This window comes from Muntiacus reevesi, chromosome 9 (genome assembly GCF_963930625.1).
Source record: "Muntiacus reevesi chromosome 9, mMunRee1.1, whole genome shotgun sequence".
Taxonomy (NCBI): Eukaryota; Metazoa; Chordata; class Mammalia; order Artiodactyla; family Cervidae; genus Muntiacus; species Muntiacus reevesi.
Genome location: NC_089257.1, coordinates 75,486,984 through 75,508,131, shown reverse-complemented (window position 1 = coordinate 75,508,131; position 21,148 = coordinate 75,486,984). Strand labels below are relative to the sequence as shown.

The 21,148-nt window shown below is 50.6% G+C and overlaps 1 protein-coding gene across 5 annotated transcripts in view; it reads right to left on the bottom strand.

The window, feature by feature from the left end:
* Positions 1 to 4,023: 4,023 nt before the first annotated feature.
* AMOTL1 (angiomotin like 1) overlaps positions 4,024 to 21,148 on the bottom strand; it is a 207,099-nt gene continuing 189,974 nt past the window's right edge. For 4 of the 5 annotated variants that reach the window (XM_065946303.1, XM_065946304.1, XM_065946306.1 and 1 more), the window contains 4 exons: positions 20,697 to 20,822; positions 19,425 to 19,651; positions 11,600 to 11,875; positions 4,024 to 10,018 (listed from right to left, as the gene is read on the bottom strand). In XM_065946303.1, the coding sequence (XP_065802375.1) occupies positions 9,912 to 10,018; positions 11,600 to 11,875; positions 19,425 to 19,651; positions 20,697 to 20,822 (736 nt within the window). In that variant the 3' untranslated portion in view covers positions 4,024 to 9,911. The remainder of the gene's footprint in view (positions 10,019 to 11,599; positions 11,876 to 19,424; positions 19,652 to 20,696; positions 20,823 to 21,148) is intronic. The other variant, XM_065946307.1, reaches the window with a different exon arrangement.

Genomic DNA, 21,148 nt, shown 5'->3' with positions numbered 1-21,148 from the left:
TGGTAGAGAAATCTGCCTGTGATCTATTAGTGAGTGAATAAAATACGTTGTGTGAACTAGCATGATTGTACTTTTAAAATTAATGCTTATTCACATGTATCTGTACACCTACTTATTTGGCTCTACACAACTGTCCACAGTGGTGACTTATAGGCATTTAGAGGGGGAGGTAGCTTCTATTTTGTGCACTTCCTTATGGGATTGTTTTTGTAACTAATGTACCTTTTTTTTTTCAGCACGATTTTACTCTAGCTTCCCTCTTCTGGTTTCCCTGAAAACTATCACTGAACACATGAAAGCAGCAGCTTGGGAGAACTCATATTTGGTTGAAATTTTAATTAGCATCTCCTCTGGATACAGGGTGGCATACCAGGCAGCTCAGAGGTAAAGAAACTACCTGCCAATGCTGGAGGCGCAGGAGACGAGGGTTCGATCCTTGGGTCAGGACGATCCCCTGGAGAAGGAAATCGCAACCCACTCCAGTGTTCTGGCCTGGAGAATCCCATGGCCAGAAGAGAATGGCAGGCTCTACGGTCCATGGGGTCGCAAAAGAATCGGACATGGCTTAGCGACTAAACAACAACAATCTGCCACTCACAAACTCTAGAATTTTGGGCAAGAGACTTAAGTCCTCTGCCTCTTAGTTTTACCTCCAATAAAATGAGGATCTAGTAACAGTGTCGGCCTCAGAGTGACCGTAAGAATTCAACGTCCTAAGGTAGGAGTGGGTCACAGGAGCATGTGTGCTCAGTAGCTTCAGCCTTGTCCCAGTCTTTGCGACCCATGGACTGCAGCCCGCCAGGCTCCTCTGTCCATGGGATCCTCCAGGCAAGAATACTGGAGTGGGCTGCCGTGGCCTCCTCCAGGTCACAGGAGCATGGGGTGCAGAAAAACAATAAATAAGTGTCAGCTAGTTCTCGTTGCTCTGGTGTCCCTGTCAAGGATGGAGGGGGTGAGGTGGGAGGCAGGGGCTCCTGCCATTGTCCACGTGAGAGATGAAGTCTTGAGCTAAGGCTGTGAGGATGGAGACAGTGAAAGCAGGGAGGCAATCTGGGAAGGTGGAGTGCGTAGGCAGGAACAGGGGAGGGAGGGGCCTGGGTGACTTGGGTTCCCAGCACAGGTGACAGAGAGGCTGCGACAGCCAGCAGAGCAGAGGGGGATGGGAAGGCGCCAGGTCTGGGGAAACCCACACACAGGTCCATCAGGAACAGCCCATGAGTTCATTTGGCCAAAACATGAATGCACTTCAGTTTTACATCAGTATCTCTGGCCCCCGAGTTCTGGGGGCTAAGGACCTGTCTGACAAAAAAAAAAGAGTGGGATCCTAGCCTGAGAGTGGGCCTGTGACCACGCCTGAAAGTGAACGTCTTACGTCGCTCAGTCACGTCCGACTCTGCGACCCCACGGGCTGTAGCCCACCAGGCCCCTCTGTCCATGGGATTCTTCAAGCAAGAATACTGGAGTGGGTTGCCATGCCCTTCTCCAGGGGATCTTCGAGACCCGGGGATCAAACCCCGGTCTCCTGCATTGCAGGCAAATTCTTCACCGTCTGAGCCCCCAGGTCCCCTCTCCCTGGCGCTGCCCCCTAGGTGTACCTGCATCAAAAACACAGTCAAGTTGCTCTGCACTTATCCTTACCTTATGAAGAGACCAGAGGCTTGAATTCAGTTTGTCCATCCACACAGTTTGTCCTCCCCCTGGAAATACATTTCCAAAAGAGCCTCAAAAATGCTTCCCCCGCTCCCCAACTAACCATTTGCCTACCAATTCTCTCTAGAACTATTAAAAACAAAATCCAGAAAACCACCCAAAATAAGACCAGTTAAAGTCAAAAACCATGATGTAGTACAGGGGAGAAAGACGAGGACTTAGAGAAGTCTGCCCGGGCTAGACTGGCAGCCGGGCACACACCGTACTTCTCGGAAGTGCTTCCTCATCGGAAACTCTGGGGTGAAGAGGCACCCACCTCCCTCAGAGGTTGCAAAGGAGAAGCAATATTCCAAAGCCAACCCAGTAAATGTCAGGTCCTCCCTCCCTCAAACAATCAGAGGGCGGAAACCAATCAGGATTTAAGCTCTGTAGTATGTTTCCAACACAAGGACTAAGGTTCACATTGTGTGTGCTCCGTTTTCATGGGCTGTAGCCCGCCAGGCTCCTCTGTCCATGGGATTCTCCAGGCCAGAACATTGCCATTTCCTTCTCCAGGGGATCATCCTGATCCAGCGATTGAACCCGTGTCTCCTGCACTCGTGGGTGGATTATTTCCCACTGAGCCACCTGGGAAGCCCCGGGATTTGGCGCGCTGCTGATAAACTCTGGCTACCTCCTGTGGTCAATAGATTCACTTTATTTTACTCCTAATTACCCAACTACATAATCTGCGAGCCCTGTACTCTGTCCTCACATGAAGAACTTGGGAAGAGTCACCATTTGATAGGAAGCCACATCAGATGGGAAGGGTCTCCTTCTGGGGCTCCATAAGGGGAGTTTGGAGGGAGACAGACTCGCCAAGAGAGGACGTCTGCCTGCCAGGAACGCAGTGGCTAAAGGGAGCACATGGGAGACAGGGCGGTGCCTGATAAAAGGGCACTGGAAACAGGGAAACGGCAAAAGCTCCTCTTATTTCATCATCACTGAACTCTCTATATTTTAAGAAAGGCATTTCAGAGCTCCTGATTTATTTCTCATTTGGGACCTGCCTCCTGACAAGATGAGCCCAGGCAATCTAAAAGGCATCGCTACTATTCCCTGCGGTGCAGAGGCCCTGGCCCAGGATTCAGGACAGAGGCCAGAGCTTGCGGGCTGACTCTCTCCAGCAGCAGGCACGGGGTTAGGGCAGGGAGATGGCAGAGGGGGGCGCCCAGCTCAGGAGCCCCCCTCTCCTCCTCTGAGCCCCAAGGCATGCGGGTGCTCCAGCTGTCTTCCCGAAGTCACACTGGGAGGTGGAGGCTGGGGGCTGCCCAGTTTGCCCTTTATCCTCCCGCATCACATCTGCACGCGTGCGGGGGTCCAGAGGTCCCCGCAGAGAAGAGCTCCTGTGGGTAGAAGGCAGGACAGGTGAGAACCCAAGCACTCAGCCCCTACCCACATTTTATTGCAAGTGCACGGGCTCCTGGTCAGATAGACCTGGGTTCCAATCCTGCCATGTTTCACACGTGACTTGCCCGAGGTTTTTGAGCCTGTTTCCTTGTCTTTAAAATGGGGCCAACCAGGTTGCTGTTTAGACTGAAGGCAGGAATGCGTGCAGGCCACAACAGCCATCACTGCCGACTATAGGGGGGCCCCGCGCTCTCCCCACACTCACATTGAGGAAGCCTTTGCCAAGCCTGGGTTGAGGGGTGGGCTGGGCAGGCAAGAGAGGCTTCCACTAAAAGACAAAGGACTAGAGAACAAACAGGGTGCCTTGTCCTCCCTGACAGTGTTCCCAGGCCACTGTCCCCTCGGGACGACACTGCACCCGGGGACTCTCCCGGCATCAATTCTGAGGCCCCCACCATTTACCACGTGACTTCTATCAAAGCCCCCCACACTTCCCATGACCCTAAGAAACTAACAAGGCAGCAACATCTGCCACGTCCGTCATGGGGTGCGGAGACACGTCTGACCCCAGCCCCGACTCAGGGCCCAGGCTACTCAGGTTAATTCCTTCGTGACGCTGGTCGCTGGCAGGTCCTGAGCCCAGGGCCGTCCAAAGGGGACGCTCAGATGCCATCCAAGTGGCCACTATCTCCTGGGCCCACGTCCCTGTGTTTCCTCTTTCCGTATTTGTCTGGAGGGGTGGGTGGTGGGTGGACGGCAAGCTTCAGTGGCCTGGATGACTCATTTCCTCCTTGGGATCAAGAGCAGGAGTTCCACAAGGAGGGGTGGTGGTGGAGGGGTGCAGTGGGGGACTGGAGGCCTCTGGAAGCAAAACAGCAAGTGAGGCCGCCTCCAGGAGTAAAACGAGATGAAATTCAACCCACATTAACTGAGCGCTGGGTACATAAGTTCCTAGAAAAAAAAAAGAGCAAATGAGAGGGAAAGAACGGTTTTTTTTTTTTTAATCCATTTATTATATACAATATTAAGGCACAAATTTAAGCAGCAAAGGATAGGAAAATCTTTGGCTGACCAACAGGATCAATATTTGCTGTGAGGGACACACCGTCTTCCTGAATTTCCCTGCTCTGTACACAGACCCATCCGGCTGTTGCAGCTTGGGCTCCCCGCCCCCCAGGACAGACCAGCCATATGAAGATGCCAGAATGTTACATCAGAGTCTGCTGGACAGAACGCAGCACACGCAGCCGGCGGGAAGCACAGTGGCACCCAGGCCAGCGGGGTTCCGGCCGAGGTGGGTGCCTGCCCCGCCCCGCCTCACAGAACATCCCAGATTCTGCTCCGCAAAAGGGGGAAAACACCTTAAATCAAAGAAAACCACTATGGGCCAGTCTGTTTACATCCCGGTTTGTAATAAATACTTACAGGTGTCTCTATGTGAACAGAATTATAGGCAAACCACACGGAAACATACCACTGGGCACCAGAAATTCAGGAGCTGATACAGGAGAATGCTGTATATGGACTCCATTATACTGAAAACAAATACTTTTAATTCTGTGAAGAAGCAAAGTTTCACAACAAAGAAACACCCCAGTTTTGGCCTAATATGACAATAACATGCACTTAAGTCTAACACGGTTTTACAGAATTCCGACTGGAGGCAGATAGATACTCATGAATGTGTGCTTACATCCGTGTGTACACAGAGGTGTGAACACGTACAAGGCGTGACAAGAGAGCAGCTTTTTAAAAAAATCCATTGGAAGTTATATGTACTAGTGATTACTGTCTTCCATTGAAGTGGTCACCCTGAAAGGAGTCCAAAGACGCAGCATCCCCAGGAACGTCTTAGGGACTTTTTTTTTTTTATAAAAGAAAGAGCCAAAAGGATGTGACTTACCTTCATCACCCATCTTTACTTATCCAACTGAATCAATGACTTGGGTTTATTTCCAAACTTAAACCCATCCTCAAAGGATGACGATCTCTCATCTCTAAGGATAACCAGAGGAACGTACCAGGCCCCCAAATCCATCCTTACAGAGGTGTTCACAGAATGTTTCTACTGGGACAGCACCTCAGTCATCGACAAGAGTTTCACAAGGTAGGGTGAGATGAAACACTTGGATCTTCCGGATATTAAGAAAAGAAACTCGACATACTATCTTAGAGCCACATCTCATATGTATGCACTGACAATATATACAGGTCTTTTTTTTTTTTTTTTTAATGCATGTCTTTAGATACCTTTAAATTACCAAACAAGAAAAGGAGTACTACTTAAAAGTGAGAGGAATAAAAAAAACCTGCTTATTAGGTCCAGAAGAAATCCATTTACTGAAGTGCTAACATTTTCATGCTCCCAGCTGATCAGCTTCTGGTAACTTCTTAATGACTCTGCCCATCTTCCATGGAGCCACACACCAGGGACACCCACTGAACAACCCTCATGGTGAATGAAGACATTCTAAACACACTGATTAATTAGCAGCAAAAAAAAAAAAAAAAAAAAAAACAGAAGAAGAGAAAAAACAACATTTGTAAAGCCTACACCACAGCTGCGTCAAGCTGAGGGACAAGCGGGCAGTTGTGGGCAGGATGTTCTGTGTTAAAAAGACACTCTGACTCCCTCATATCACAGCCATAGTCCTCCCTGGCTCAGGAGGAGTGTGAGATCACGCGGGGCACACAGAAGTATGCCCACCGGCACCAGGGCACACACGCTGGCTGCAGGACTTTGTTTTGGAAGACACACCTCTCTGCTCACGTGAGCTCCCAGCCTCCAAACCTTGCAACCCACCACCTACTCTCCATGGCCTCCTGGAACCCTGCCTCTCCTGACATCTGTGTTCATACCAGGCTCTGGGACTCAGGCTGCAGTGGGGGTAGTTTCTATTGCCATCAGCTACCAAATGGAGAAGGAAACGGCCACGCACTCCAGTGTTCTTGCCTGGAGAATCCCATGGACAGAGGAGCCTGGTGGGCTATATGCAGTCCATCGGGTCACAAGAGTCAGACATGACTTAAAGACTAAATCAGCAGCACTGCAGAGGACAAAGCAGGAGACATCTCTAATTGTCAGCACTCAGCATCACAAGGTCAAAGTCATGAGACAACAAACAGCGGGGATGGCTGACTGTTCTGCAGGGGGCATTCCGGCACGCCTGGATACCCAACCCAAGTCCTGTGTAGTCTAACGCACACATGGGTCCCAAAGAGCAAGCTCTGCAAACCAGAAAAGAGAAAGAAGGGCCCCCACTCTCTGCCTCCAACCCAAGTCCCGGGAGGGACATGGCAGCCCCAAACTGCGTGTCCGCTTGGAGCAGGCGCAGCGCGACGCCGTGGCTGGCCTCCAACCCGTGGGAAGACGAAGACAAGCTGAGAAGAAAATGTCAAGGAAAGGCTCTGCACACATTTGGAAATCAGTGCCAGAAAGCAGCAACATCACCTGCTCCACACGGTACCCCAGGCGGCACGCGGAAACTGCCAGACGACACACTCAAGGAGGAGGCAGGGTGACCCCGGCGGGCCGTCACCCAGGGCCAAGGCCTTGACCCTTCACCCTGAGACAGGGCCAGGAGTTCATGATCAGACACCACACTGGGACGTTCTGCAGGAGGCCCGGCCTCTGCATTACATGCAAGTAAGAGCTTTATAAAGCAGACTTTGTGGCCCAGTGTAACAGTACACAGACTCCCATCTATAGCTGTGTTTATGGGCAGTCCTAACAATTCGGAGGTCGCCGGGAGGGATGAAGAAGGGAGCTGCGTGTGTGCGCACACGTTCACAGAAACATAAAGGGGACGGAGAGGGCCAAGATGTGACTCCGAAAGATGCTCATCCCCAAGTCAGAGGCAGTCCGGCCTGTGCCAAGGCTGCTCTCCCAAACCCTCGGTCCAGACGCTGGTCTCTCCTGCGGAAGGGACTTGGCCTCCCTGAGACCCTGTTTCCTCCTCTGTGAAATAAGGGTAAACCTGTCCCTGCTCCCATGTGGTCTGAGGATGCACCAAAAGGTACCCAGCGCTTGCACACAGTTGGCACTAAAAAAATGGAGCAAGGATTCTTTTCCGAAAATCCCATGAGATCATGTGGCATCAACTGCAAGAACGCACAGCGGGAGTTCAGTATCTGCTTTCTCCTAAAGGCAAGGCTTTGAGAAATCTACGGAGATGAAGAGCAGTGAGGCCCTCGCTGGGCCGGAAATCTGCCATAAAAGAAGAGATTTCAAAGCTGTCAGTCCCTTTTGTTGCAGAGGAGGCAGGTCAGAAGCAAAAAAGGTGGACAGACACTACAGCACAATTGAAAAATGGTGACGTCTGTGCACTGTGAGAGTTACCAAGCCTGACAACTCGGGGGACCGAAGAAAGCCAGCGAGCCTCGTGCCTGCGCTGCCAACGAGATGTTCTGGGGCCTAAAGACAAGGCTCTGGCACCCACCCATTTCTGGGGGACACAGGTCACATTTGGGGTGGCCCAGATATGGATAGCATTGGGGGGGGGCCTCCTATTTCTAGATACTAATTTTTTCCATTCTCAACATTAATCAGGGGCCAAAAGGTCCTTAAGAGAGTCGGCTGCCATCAACTGAGCCTCATCACTTATCGAAAGTGAAAGAGGAGATGGGACGGGGAGTCCTCTGCCCTCCAACCCCCATGTGTCCATACTCGCCCCGCCCCTGCACCACCCATGAAGTTCGCTGCTCCAGCGGAACCCGGGACTGCTCAGCCCCACAGAGTCCCTCTGGCTCCTCAGGCTGCACAACGCTCAGTGATGCTTAAAGTGGGACCACAGAAGGCAGCACGCGTGACACACGAGTCCCCCACAGAGCAAGCCTTGAGGTGCATTCCTTCTGCCCCTTCTGACCACCAGGCAGCTCTGAGAAGCTACTGGGCAAAGCCAGCAGTTTCCTTCCCTCCACCTGCACTCATCACGGTCTTCTACCACGTGGATCTGGGGAGGCTTCACCAGGTTACAGGGCTCCCCATAGCTCGCCCTCATGGTAAAGAACCCACCTGCCAAGGCAGGGGATGTAAGAGACACAGGTTCTATCCCAGGGTGGGGTAGATCCCCAGGAGGATGGCATGGCAACCCACCCCAGCATTCTTGCCTGGAGAATCCCATGGACAGAGGAGCCTGGTGGGCTACGGTCCACAGGGTTGCACAGAGTCGGACACGACTGAAGTGACTTAGCAGGCAGGTAGGCACCCAGGTTACACTTCAAAGACCAACCCTACAAGGAGCCACCTAAGCCAACTTTCTGAAGTGACGCAGTCTTCAGGGCTTCATTTGGGTGGGATGCGAGAAAGTCTCAGACTGTGGGCATGAGGACCCGGGGCGACAGAGCTGCTGCTCCCCTGGAGGGAGCAAATTCATCAGGACCCCACAAGGGCATCTGATGGCCTGACTAGCCTCTCTCCACTGATCCTGCACCTTCCAGGTTTGTAAAGGAAGCCGACGTCTGAGAAGTCAGATGGGAAACTGTACAGCACAGGGAAAAGAGGGCCACGACCTCACTCATTTCTGGCTCTTTGACCTGGTGCTTCTGTCTTACTTTGGACCAGCTGCTTCGAACTAAACCCTTGAACAACCCGACCACACTGTCTTGATACTGGCCTGTTAGGTTACGAAGCAAGTCCCCAGCAGGGCAGACCCGACCTGCTGACAGTCACAGAATCTGCGTGCTCATGAACTACATCCAGAAGGGCTCAAGGGGCTGGCAGAGCAGGGGCCACAAACAGTAGCGAGTGGGACAGGGGAGGTGCCAGGGGAGATTCTAGATGCCACCAAGTCAAGTGTCCCTTGTTTCCTGGAGTGCAATCCTGAAAGCCCGACCTCAGCGGAGCAATGAGGTTGAGATACCAAACTCCACGTAAGAGCCGATGTGAGGGGAGGAAGTTGCGGTGGCAGGAGCTTAATGCAGGACGCCACCGTGGCCGTGAATCCTGTCTCACTGGAGCTGACCAAGTTCACTGTCAGAACGTCAGCTGCTGCAGCCCAACTCCTCCAAGGCGGAGGAAGCTGCCAGGAAGCCACCAAAAGGCTTTGTCCCACTAGTCACTGTGCATGAGGACCGTTCAGATACTGCTCTGACAAACCCCAGACAGAAGGAACACTGCCAAGGCTTAGTACAAGAGGAAAAAAAAATGAAGGAAAAAAGCGTAAAATGAAAGAGGATGAGGCAGAGACAGAGATGAACTCAGAGAAGTGAGGGGGGATGAACCCCAAGACCAGAAAGCTCCCATCCTGCTGAGAACATACTGCTCAGTGCAGAAAAGCCAAGAAGGCCCCAAACCTCCTGACAATCCAAACCAAAAGGTACAGAGGTGGAGATGGCCTTTTAAACCTTCCATCATCCCAGACATTTCTCCTCCCTGCCACACCCACACACATTCACAGGACACATCATGGCGGGTACAGGTGATATGACGTTATGTCAAGACAGACTGAGATTTCTAGGAGGTTCTTCTCAAAACAAGCTAAGAGGCAAGGAGAATGGGCGTATTCCAAGGAAGATCCATGCTCAGGTTTATCTGTTTATAACCAGACCATGGGTGTACACCGACCCTCCCCGAGAGGTACATTTTTCTGTACAATGAAAAAATTTCATTTCCTATTTCTTCGTTTCCAAACCTACATGCATCTTCTCTCTTCCACTGTAAGCAGTAATCCACGGCATCCTCTTCATCTTCAGTCATGTAGGTCTCCTGTTTTTGTTTTAACATTTATAAAAAGTGTTCTCACTAATCTGAAATCCTTATCTGCTCAAACCACCCCTGATTTCCCATTTGCAACCTTCGTGATCTTTCTTTCTTTTTGCCACATTCCTCATGCCTCGGTGTTCCGCTGTTAAATTCTACAGGGAGCCCAGGGTCAGATGAGAACTTCCATCATCTCCCCATCGGGGAACTCGGGCTTGTGGAGCAAGTTGCTGACGCGGCCTTTGTGGTCAGGCGACTTTCCGTGGCCGGGAGAGTTCTCTGCCAAACAGAAGGGACATTATCAGCGGCCCGTTCCCCAGGACCACAGGCCTTCCCAGCTCTCTCTATAATGGAACCACTTCACGTACCACCCGTCACCACTGGTACACGCAGGTTGGGGCCACAGAGCCCAGCTTTGGTGGACCAAAGCTAAATGCCTGGGCCTGGGATTCGGACACAGAGAACACAACCAGGACGTGATGGGAGAGGTCTGAACGGGTGAAGGGGGCGTTAGGACTTTGTGTGGGGACCTCACCCACCCCGCTCCCCTCCTCTCCTCTAAAGTATCAAGTGCCTACAATGAGGCAGGTCCCTCCCCGGTTCCCTGCCTTCTTGGCAAAGGGGCATCCCAAGAATTACATCTCCAAAAATTGACAACATTATGTGTACTTGTTTATTTTGGAAGATGAACACAGGGAACCCCATTGAGGAAACAACTCATTTATGCCCAGGAGCCCCCACCTACTCCAAAGGATTCCTGAGCAGAGGTATCCTCACCCCATGACTAGAACAGTCCAAAGCCAAGTCTACTCTCTCCAAGGAAATTTCTGGACTCATCGCAAAACTCCTCCCAAACTGTCATCTCTTAAATGTTTGAAAGCAACTCCTCAGAACTGGCCTGAGTGCTAGGCCAGTTCACCTACCTTAAATCTACCTTCTGCTTCAAACCACGAAAGACTGAATCAGTGTCTGCTTCAATCGACACTGAGTCCTTAATGAGCAAACACCCTGAAGGCAACATCTCTGTACCTGATGCTCTTGATGGCCTGGTACCAGCTCCCAAACATACTGGGGGGTGGGGGGGGAGACGGGGGCTAATTCCTTAACATCCTCGAGGGTCTGTTTGCACACCTTCTGGGGAAGGGCTAGCTATTAAACATATGCTAAAAGGACAAATGCAATTTGTGTGCTCTTTTAAATGGTAATAAGTTAGGAGTCTCTACACACATCTTAGGGCTTCCCAGGTGGCATAGTGGTAAAGAACCTGCCTGACAATGCAGGAGACATGAGACTGGGTCAGGAAGATCCCCCGGACAAGGAAACGGCAACCCACTCCAGCATTCTTGCCTGGAGAATTCCATGGACAGAGGAGCCTGGTGGGCTACGGTCCATGGAGTCGCAAAGAGTGGGGCACGGCAGAAGCGACTGAGCACGCAAGCACACATATTTCAATTCCAGAATAATAAAGAGCCTGCAGAGTCTAGGGCATCCCTGGTGGCTCAGATGGTAAAGAATCTGCCTGCACTGCAGAAGACCCAGGTTCGATCCCTGGGTTGGGAAGCTCCCCTGGAGAAGAGAATGGCAACCCACTCCAGTCTTCTTGCCTGGAGAATTCCACGGACAGAGGAGCCTGGTGGATTACAGTCCGTGGAACTGCAAAGAGTCAGACACGACTGAGCGCCTAACACTTTGCAGAGCCTATATGCGTTAGAGAAACCATACCATAAGATAACCTGTAAGTGAGAGTAGGTTGGTAGCCCGGCTCCCTCCCCACCTCAATAGAAGCCCCTCCCCGCCCCACTCCCACACAAACAGGACAGGGAGCTCTGTGGAGTGTGAGAGCAGGCGGAGACCCCCTACCCAGTTTCTCTGCTGCGCCCTTGGCCGCTGGGTGCTTCAGCACGGGGCTGTTGGAAGGGGTCCCGCTGAGCCTGCTGCGCGTGGGCAGGGAGGCCACGCTGGGCCAGAAGAGCTCGGCGCTCTTGTCGGTCTGCGTGCTGCTGTCCTTGCTGCCCGTCTTGGCGTGGGCGCTACCGGCCGACGTGCCAGGGGCTGGCGGGGACAGCGCGGCGGCAGAAGGGGTGGGCAGCACGGGGGTGGACGCGTGGTCGTGATGCTCCTTCCCCAGCAGCAGCCCTGCGGGTGGAGGAACAGCTTCTTCAGCGCCAGCCCTCAAGAAGCAAGACCCATCGGCTGGGCAGGGATACAGACGCCAGCGAAGAGAACGGAAGGACGTCTGCACAATGCTGGGGAGCGAGGAACTGGAAGATCAGGACCATACACCACCTAGGTGGCGCTAGTGGTCAAGAATCCGCCGCAGTGCCGGAGACTTGGGTTTGATCCCTGGGTCGGGAAGACCCCCTGGAGGAGGGCATAGCAACGCGCTCCAGTATTCTTGCCTGGAGAGTCCCACGGATGGAGGAGCCTGGCGGACTACAGTCCACAGGGTTGCAAAGAGTCAGACACGACTGAACTTACACACGTGTGTAAAAGAGGCGGCTAGGGGAAACCTGCTGTAGAGCCCAGGGAGCCCAGCTCCATGCTCTGTGGATGGGACGGGGGTCGCGGGGGGAGGGACTCCCCCAAGAGGGAGGGACTGTATGTATATGGATGGCTGATTCACTTTCCTGTAGAGCAGAAACTAACACAACATTATAAAGCAACTACTTTGCCAACAAAGGTCTGTCTAGTCAAAGCTATGGTTTTCCCAGTAGTCATTTATGGATGTGAGAGTTGGACTATCAAGAAAGCTGAGCACCGAAGAACTGATGCTTTTGAACTGTGGTGTTGGAGAAGACTCTTGAGAGTCCCTTGGACTGCAAGGAGATCCAACCAGTCCATCCTAAAGGAGATCAGTCCTGTATGTTCATTGGAAGGACTGTTGCTGAAGCAGAAACTACAATACTGTGGCCACCTGATGTGAAGAACTGACTCACTGGAGAAGATCCTGATGCTGGGAAAGACTGAAGGTGGGAGGAGAAGGGAATGAAAGAGGATGGTTGGATGGCATCACTGACTCAATGGACATGAGTCTGAGTAAACTCTGGGAGCTGGTGATGGACAGGGAGGCCTGGCATGCTGCAGTCCATGGGCTTGCAAAGAGTTGTACATGACTGAGGGACTGAACTGAAATGAATACCCCAATTAAAAAGCAAAAACAAAAAACCTAGCATGGGGCAGGGGAGGAGCTGTTGCATAAACTGGTTATAATGTAACATGACAAATGATAGGATACTATTATTCTCAAGATGCTATGGAAAGAAGGGAGAAGAGGTACCTTAGAGGCAGAGTGTCCAGGGGTGGGGGCACTCCTGCAAGGCTTTCTGGAGATGATGCTTTCCTTCCGTGTGCAGCCCGGGAGGGCTAGTCCTGAGCAGTGGCGGCGTGTCTAAGAAAACCTGAAGGCTCCTCTGCTCCTAGACACAGCCCTGTTGGCCTGCTGCTCTGCTTAACAGCCGCCAGCTCCACTCCTCTCTGGGTAATAAATTGTCTCCCCAGGCCCCGGGTCAAAACAAACATGCCTCCTGGTCATGGCAACAGAGTTGTGTACAATATTCCCCAGAGAGCTCCTTGTGATAAAGAGCCATGTCCTCCAAGAGGCAGGAAGCCAGCTGGGTTCTTGGGCAGGGTTGCTCAGCCCTCTCCTCCCCACCCGCCCCAAGACCAAAGCATCCGGGGTGGGAAGAGGGTGGCCGGTTGGGCAAAAGGGAGGCACGATGTGCCCCGTTTCCTCAATGTCTTTCTGCAAAGCTGGACAGCAGAGCAACTGTTCTAATAGTGAAATACGACCCTCGTTCAGAAAAGTGCCAGCACTCCACACCAGCCTACAGAAAGTGCAGTAGGCACAAAAGTGTCTGGTCATTAACGAAGTTCACAGTCTCCTTGCTAGGGCTATCTCCTTGCTAGGGTGCCCATTCATAATGCAACACAACTCATTCCAGTCTGTCTACAGGGATGCTTCTCAACGTGTTCACACACATATCAATTACTTGGATAGTTAAGATGAAGATTCAACTCAGCAGGGGACCTTGAGGTTCTGTTTCTCTAATAAGCTCCCAGGCGATGCTGGTGGTGCTGGTCCACAGACCACACCTTAAGGAGCAAGAAGCCTTGACTAGGTGCTTCCCAATCTCACTTCATATGAGGTAGGTCCTGTTGCTGTCTTTTGTTTTATAGAGAAGGAAACAGCTGCTTAGTGAAATTAGCGTCTCACAGCCAAGAAGTAGCAGAAATGGCGTTTGAAGCCAGAGGTGCCCGCCTTTAAGTCCACCCCATGTCCTTTTCCACCTCATCACCCTACCCCTGTGTGGAGAGCCAGTCTGGCAAGAATATTCCTGTGCAACTAAGTCACTGGCTGGTCATCTCACCTGGGAGCCCCTGAGCCATCAGAAAGTGATATGTTATTACCTCTGCCTCCTTCCAGAGCCCCTCAGACAAGAGACTGTGGAAACACTGTGGGGCCCGTGCAGGAGATCTTTGGGAACTGAACGTGTGCCTCCGTCTGCTGTGGGGAGGGCTCCACTCTGTCTTGTGACATGTGGACACTGATCACAATAACGAGGGGGAATATGAGTGCGGAGAACACAGGAGCTCTTCCTGTAGCCGAGTCCTCTGCTCCCTGGCCTGGCACATCAAGTGCTAGGGGTACGGGCACAGCCCCCAGGGAAATGCCTGCCTGGCTGGATGTCATAGACAGGCCTCTGCCAGAGAGGTTTCTGTGTGAGCTGAGCACATGCCGAGTCCCCTACCAAGTCCATCCGAGCACCACTGCTGAGGTTCTCTACACGGGGAGGGGAGCTAAGAGTCCTTGGGAGGGTCTTTGAAGATCCCAGCTGCTGTCCACACGCCTCCTCTTTGAAGTGCATTTCCTTGGAGGGCAAGGGCTACAGAAGTAACCCATGCGGGGACTTCAAACGGAGATAGCGGCTGAGTGCCTGATCTCCCGCAAGCCTGTCAGCTTCCTCCTGGAAGCTCTTATCCCGTTTGGCATGAAGCAGCCAGGCTCCTCCACTGTCCTGGGCTGACAAAAACAGGCTCTCAGCTCCACAGATAAACAAAACACACTCTGACCCAGGGAGATGCATCAAAGAAGGGCCAGACCCCTGGGACTGCAGAGTGCCAGGGACAAGAGCGGAGGCTGTGTGACCGGGAGTGCTGCCTGTGACCCGGGTAGCTGTCTCATCCTCTCTGACTCAGCGAGCTGGGCCACTGGTCCCCATCACCCCAGGAAACCGGTCCACGGCTAAGACCGCATTTGCAGAATGCTCTTCCAAATGCTGCCTGTGCAACAACAATCCAACAAAATACCACCAAGCAGCCCCTTATGCAAGAGCACTGCTTGCAAAGCGCTTTCTCTCCAGTATCTCGTTTTATCTTTGCAATGACGCCATGGGGTACAGCAGGGCAGACACCTCCAGACACCACCCAGCTTTTCTAGACACAGGAGCAGACGTGGAGCAGTCCTACCACTGGTCTGGGGCAGAACCAAGTTCAGAGGCCTGAAGTCTCTAAGTTTTGCTCCCACTAAAAGTTTGTATAGTGTAAGACACTTTAACTTTCAATAATAATGATAATGATAATGATGTGAGTCAACTCATGGCTAACAGTGACTCTGGTGGGGTGGCCTTTGCTTCCACCACCGAAGTATGCTTCATTATCCTTCCCATGCCTCCACTGGAGACTCCTGGACACTCACAGGCAGGTCTGGCTCAGTCTCTTGTGGGGTCACTGCTCCTTTCTCTGGCTCCTGATGCACACAAGGTTTTGTTTGTGCCCTCCAAGAGTCTGTTTTCCCAGTCCTGGGGAAGTGCTATAATCAAATCCCACTGGCCTTCAAAATCAAATTCCCTGGGGGTTCTCAGTCCCTTTGCCGGATCCCCTGGTTGGGAAATCTGGTGTGGGTCCCAGAACTTTCACAACACTGCGAAAACTTCTTTGGTATAACTGTTCTCCAGTTTGTGGGCTGTCTGCTCGGTAGTCCTATAGTGGGGCTCACACCCCACACTTCCCAGGTCTGCTGCAGCCAGAGCCTCTGTCCCTGAGGCAGGCAACTGGTGACCCATGTCCCGCCCATCAGAGCAAGACCCCCCAGCAGATTCCCCCACAGACAGTCTCTCCCATCAGGAAGCTTCCACAAGCCTCTTATCCTCATCCATCAGAGGGCAGACAGAATGGAAACCACAATCACAGAAAACTAAATAAACTGATCACGTGGATCACAGGCTTCTCTAACTCAATGAAACTATGCTGTGTAGGGTCATCCAAGACCGATAGGTCATGGTGAGAGTTCTGACAAAACATGGTCCACTGGAGAGTGAATGGCAAACCACTTCAGTATACTTTAGAAGAATACTGAGAAGAACCACATGAAAAGTCAAAAAGATATGACACTGAAAGATGAACTCCCCAGGTCAGTAGGTGTCCAATATGCTACTGGAGAAGACTGGAGAAATAGCTCCAGAAAGAATGAAAAGGCTGAGCCAAAGTGGAAACAATACCTAGTTGTGGATGTGACTGGTGTTGGAAGTAAAGTTCTATGTTGTAAAGAGCAATATTGCAAAGAAACCGGGAATGTTAGGTCCGTGAATCAAAGTAAAATGGAAGTGGTGAAACAGGAGATGGCAACAGTAAATACTGACATTTCAGGAATCAGTGAACTAAAAAGGACCAGAATGGGCGAATTTAATTCAGATGACCATTACATCTACTACTGTGGCAAGAATCCCTTAGTAGAAATGGAGTATCCCTCACAGTCAACAAGAGTCTGAAATGCAGTACTTGGGTGCAATCTCAACAATGAGACTTTCCCAGGCGAGCCACTCAACATCACGGTAATCCAAGACTATGTCCCAACCACAAATGCCAAAGAAGCTGCAGCTGAACAGTTCTGTGAGGACCTACAAGACCTTCTAGAACTAACACCAGAAAAGATGTCCTTTTCATCATAGGGGACTGGAATGCAAAAGTAGGAAGTCAAGAGATACCTGGAGTAACAGGTAACTTTGGCCTTGGAGTTCAAAATGAAGCAGGGCAAAGGCTAACAGAGTTTTGTCAAGACAATGCACTGGTCATAGCAAACACCCTCTTCCAACAACACAAGAGAAGACTCGACACATGGCCATCACCAGATGGTCAATAGGGAAATCAGACTGATTATATTCTTTGCAGCCAAAGATGGAGAAGCTCTATAGTCAGCAAAAACAAGACTGGGAGCTGACTGTAGCTCAGATCATGAACTCCTTATTGTCAAATTCAGACTTAAATTGAAGAAAGAAGGGAAAACCACTAAACCATTCAGGTATGACCTAAATCAAATCCTTTATGACTATACAGTGGAAGTGACAAATAGATTCAAGGGATTAGATCTGATAGATAAGAGTGCCTTAAGCACTATTGACAAGGGTTTGTAACACTGTACACGAGGAGGTGATCAAAACCATCTCCAAGAAGGAGAAATGCAAAAAGGCAAAATGGTCGTCTAAGGAGGCCTTACAAATAGCTGAGAGAAGAAGAGAAGCTAAAGGCAAAGGAGAAAGGAAAGATATACCCATTTGAATACAGAGTTCCAAAGAATAGCAAGGAGAGATAAGAAAGCCTTTCTCAGTGATCAATCCAAAGAGGTAGAGGAAAACAACAGAATGGGAAAGACTAGAGATCTCTTTAAGAAAATCAGAGATGGCAAGGGAACATTTCATGCAAAGATGGGCACAATAAATGACAGAAACAGTATGGACTTAACAGAAGTAGAAGATATTAAGAAGAGGTGGCAAGAATACACAGAAGAACTATATAAAAAATGACCCAGATAACCATAATGGCATGACCTCTCACCTAGAGCCAGACATCTTAGAGTGCCAAGTCAAATGGGCCTTAAGAAGCATCAAGATGAATAAACCAAGTGGAGGTGATGGAATTCCAGGTGAGCTATTTCAAATCCTAAAAGATGATGCTTGAAAGTGCTGCACTCAATATGCCAGCAAAATGGAAAACTCAGCAGTGGCTACAGGACTGGTAAAGGTCAGTTTTCATTCTAATCCCAAAGAAAGGCAATGCCAAAGAATGTTCATACTGCACAATTTGCACTCATCTCACATACTAGCAAAGCAATGCTCAAAATCCTCAAAGCTAGGTTTTAATAGTACATGAACCGAGAACTTCCAGATGTTCAAGTTGGATTTAGAAAAGGCAGAGGAACCAGAGATCAAATTGTCAACATCCGCTGGATCACTGAAAAAGCAAGAGAATTCCAGAAAAACATCTACTTATGCTTCATTCACTACTTTAGTCAAAGACTAAAGCCTTTGACTGTGTGGATTACAACAAATTGTGGACAGTTCTTCAAGAGATGGTAATATCAGACCACCTGACCTGCCTCCTGAGAAATCTGTATGCAGGTCAAGAAGCAGAACAGCTAGAACTGGACATGGAACAACGGACTGGTTCCAAATTGGGAAAGGAGTATGTCAACGCTGTATATTGTCACCTTGCTTATTTAACTTACATGCAGAGTACATCATGAGAAATGCCGGGCTGGATAAAACACAAGCTGGAACCAAGACCGCCAAGAGAAGTATCAATAACCTCAGATATGCAGATGACACCACCCTTATGGCAGAAAGCGAAGAGGAACTGAAGAGCCTCTTGATGAAAGAGAAAGAGGAGAGTGAGAAAGTTGGCTTAGAGCACAACATTCAGAAAACCAAGATCATGGCATCTGGTCCCATCACTTCATGGCAAATAGATGGGGAAACAATGGAAACAGTGACAGACTTTATTTCTGGGGGCTCCAAAATCACTGCAGATGGTGATTGCAGCCATGAAATTAAAAGATGGTTGCTCCTTGGAAGAATAGCTATGACAATCCTAGACAGAATATTACAAAGCAGTCATATTACTTTGCCAACAAAGATCCATATAGTCAAAGCTATGGTTTTTCCAACCATCCAGTCATGTATAGATGTAAGAGTTGGACCATGAAGAAAGCTGAGCACTGAAGAATTGATGCTTTTGAACTATGGTGCTGGAGATGACTCTTGAGAGTCTCTTGGACAACAAGGACATCAGAGCAGTCAATCCTAAAGGAAATCAGTCCTGAATACTCACTGGAAGGACTGATGCTGAAGCTGAAGCCCCAATACTTTGGCCACCTGATGGGAAAGTCTTTTCATTAAAAAAGACTCTGATGCTGGGAAGGGGAGGACAGAAAGTGAGACGGTTGGATGGTATCACCGAGTTGATGGACATGAGTTTGAGCCAAGTTCTGGGAGATGGTGAAGGATAGGGAAGCCTGGTGTGCTGCAGTCCATGGGGTCACAAAGAATCGGACACAATTGAGCGACAGAACTGAACAAGTAAACTGAGACTTGGAGATACTCAAAATTCCTGCTTTCACAAGGGGGTCTGAACTCCATCGGCCAGCTGAGGTGCCTCAGTGTTTGTGTGACTCCTGCTCTTCAGAGGCTCACGTGAGGAGTGGAGGGACTCACCTATGTGGGGGTGGGGCTTGCCTGGGGGGAAGTGGGGCTCACTTAGGGAGGGAGGGCCTTGCCTGAGGGGGTGGGGCTCATATGCAGAGAGGCAGGGTTTGCTTGGGGAGGGGCAGGGCTTGTCGAGGGGGTGGGGCTCTCTGCAGAGGGGCAGGGCTTGCTAGGGGAGGGGCGGGGCTTATTGAGGGCATGGGGCTCACCTATGCTCCCCTTCCAGGTCTTCTCCTCCTTTCTCTCCTCAGCCAACTGGCTGCTGGTGAGCGAAGTCTGGCGGGAGTGAGTCCCGGTGGCTGCTGCAATGGATGGCACCGAGCGGGCGGGTCTCAGGCTGGAGGAGTCCGTCTTCCCGGCATCTTTACGGGATCGCTGCTGGAGGACCTTAATCATGGCATCCTTCTCTATGATTTTGGCATGGAGATTTTTAATACTGTGTAAGAAAACAAAACAGTCAAGATCAAAATCCATGGAATAACAGGGATATTTGCACTTCTCTCAGGACCCCACAGATTTTAACTATAATTCCAAGGACAGAGTTAACTGCCGCCTATCTTCAGTTTACAATCTCCAATTGTAGAAGACTGACCTCTTGTAGTACCTGAAAAGGGGGCACCTTCTCTGGCCCCTCAGGAGGTTCTGGGACCCCAAGGACACACTGGCAGGACCTCCTGGCCTGAAGTGTGTCTAGGAGCCTGGCAGTGGGAAGGGCGTGAGGAACTACGGGGAAACACACACAAACTCAAGCCTCACGGGGTGGGCTGCTCACGAAGAGTCAATTTCCCTATTTTCTGAGGGGAAAAAAAAAATGAACAAGTTTTTTGTGAGAAGAAGACATTTTCCTCCCTGAAGGTCAAAAATGAGAATCAGAAGACACGTGAGTTCTTTACACAACCCAGATAGTAACTTGCTGAGCTTATCAACGACTCAGCCATGCAGTCCTATTTTCACATCTGAAGAATGAGAAGCTCAGCTTCCCAGGGCTCGACGGGGAGGACTGGGGGTGGGCGGCAGGCTAGCTCTGAGATGTCACAAAGCCTGCTGGAGGACTTCTTGTTTACTTCAGGAGAAAAACACATTAGCTGTATATATATTCTTTATTACTGGCTGGAATATATAAATACTGGCTCAAAAACTCTGAGACTCTGGCATATGATGTTTCCCTCTGTCCAGCTGATACTGTCCAGTAGGCTATAGAGACAGACACCCAGAAAACACATGGGCTTCTAAATTCTTGTTATTAGCCTCCACCTAAATATCTGCATCTGACATGAAATTAGCTCCCAGAGACCTCGGCTGCAGGCCCCTTGTTAATAGGACTTTTTCCTTGGAATGTGAACTTGGAGGACTCAAGCTTAAGGCTGTCTAGAACGGGAATGGGCTGGAGATGAGTGCGCACAGCGGGCTGGTGGCCCCACGGGGCTCTCGAGGCGGGTGGCAGGCGTGGGACCCAGGGGCTGGGCACGGCCGTCCCTTACGTGTACTCCATGTCCTGACACCTCCTGGTGGCCTGCACCACCTCCTCCTCCTCCTGCCAGATGTGGGCCTCCAGCGAGCTCTCGCCATAGCTGCCGTTCCTTGAGTGGTTGACGATCGTGGTGTCCCTGGCAACACAGGACACACACACAGACTGATGTCAGTCAGTTCTCTCCCTAAACCCCTAGAATGGAGCTAGTATCTAAGGAAAATAAAATCCCAAATTCCAAATTCCCTGCCCCTTCTACCAACGATCTGAATCATAAGTGACATGGTGCGCGCTGAATGCAGACACTGTACACCTATAGGTTTAAGGGCCAGTGTCTACTAACGTGTGGATACCGGATAGTGTCATGTCAGTTAGTATGTCCTTGCGTGTGCTCTTTCACTCCTTTCTTACTTTCTCAATCAGAGTTCAGGTTTTATTCTGTTTTTCCCCCATTTAGGAGCTGTC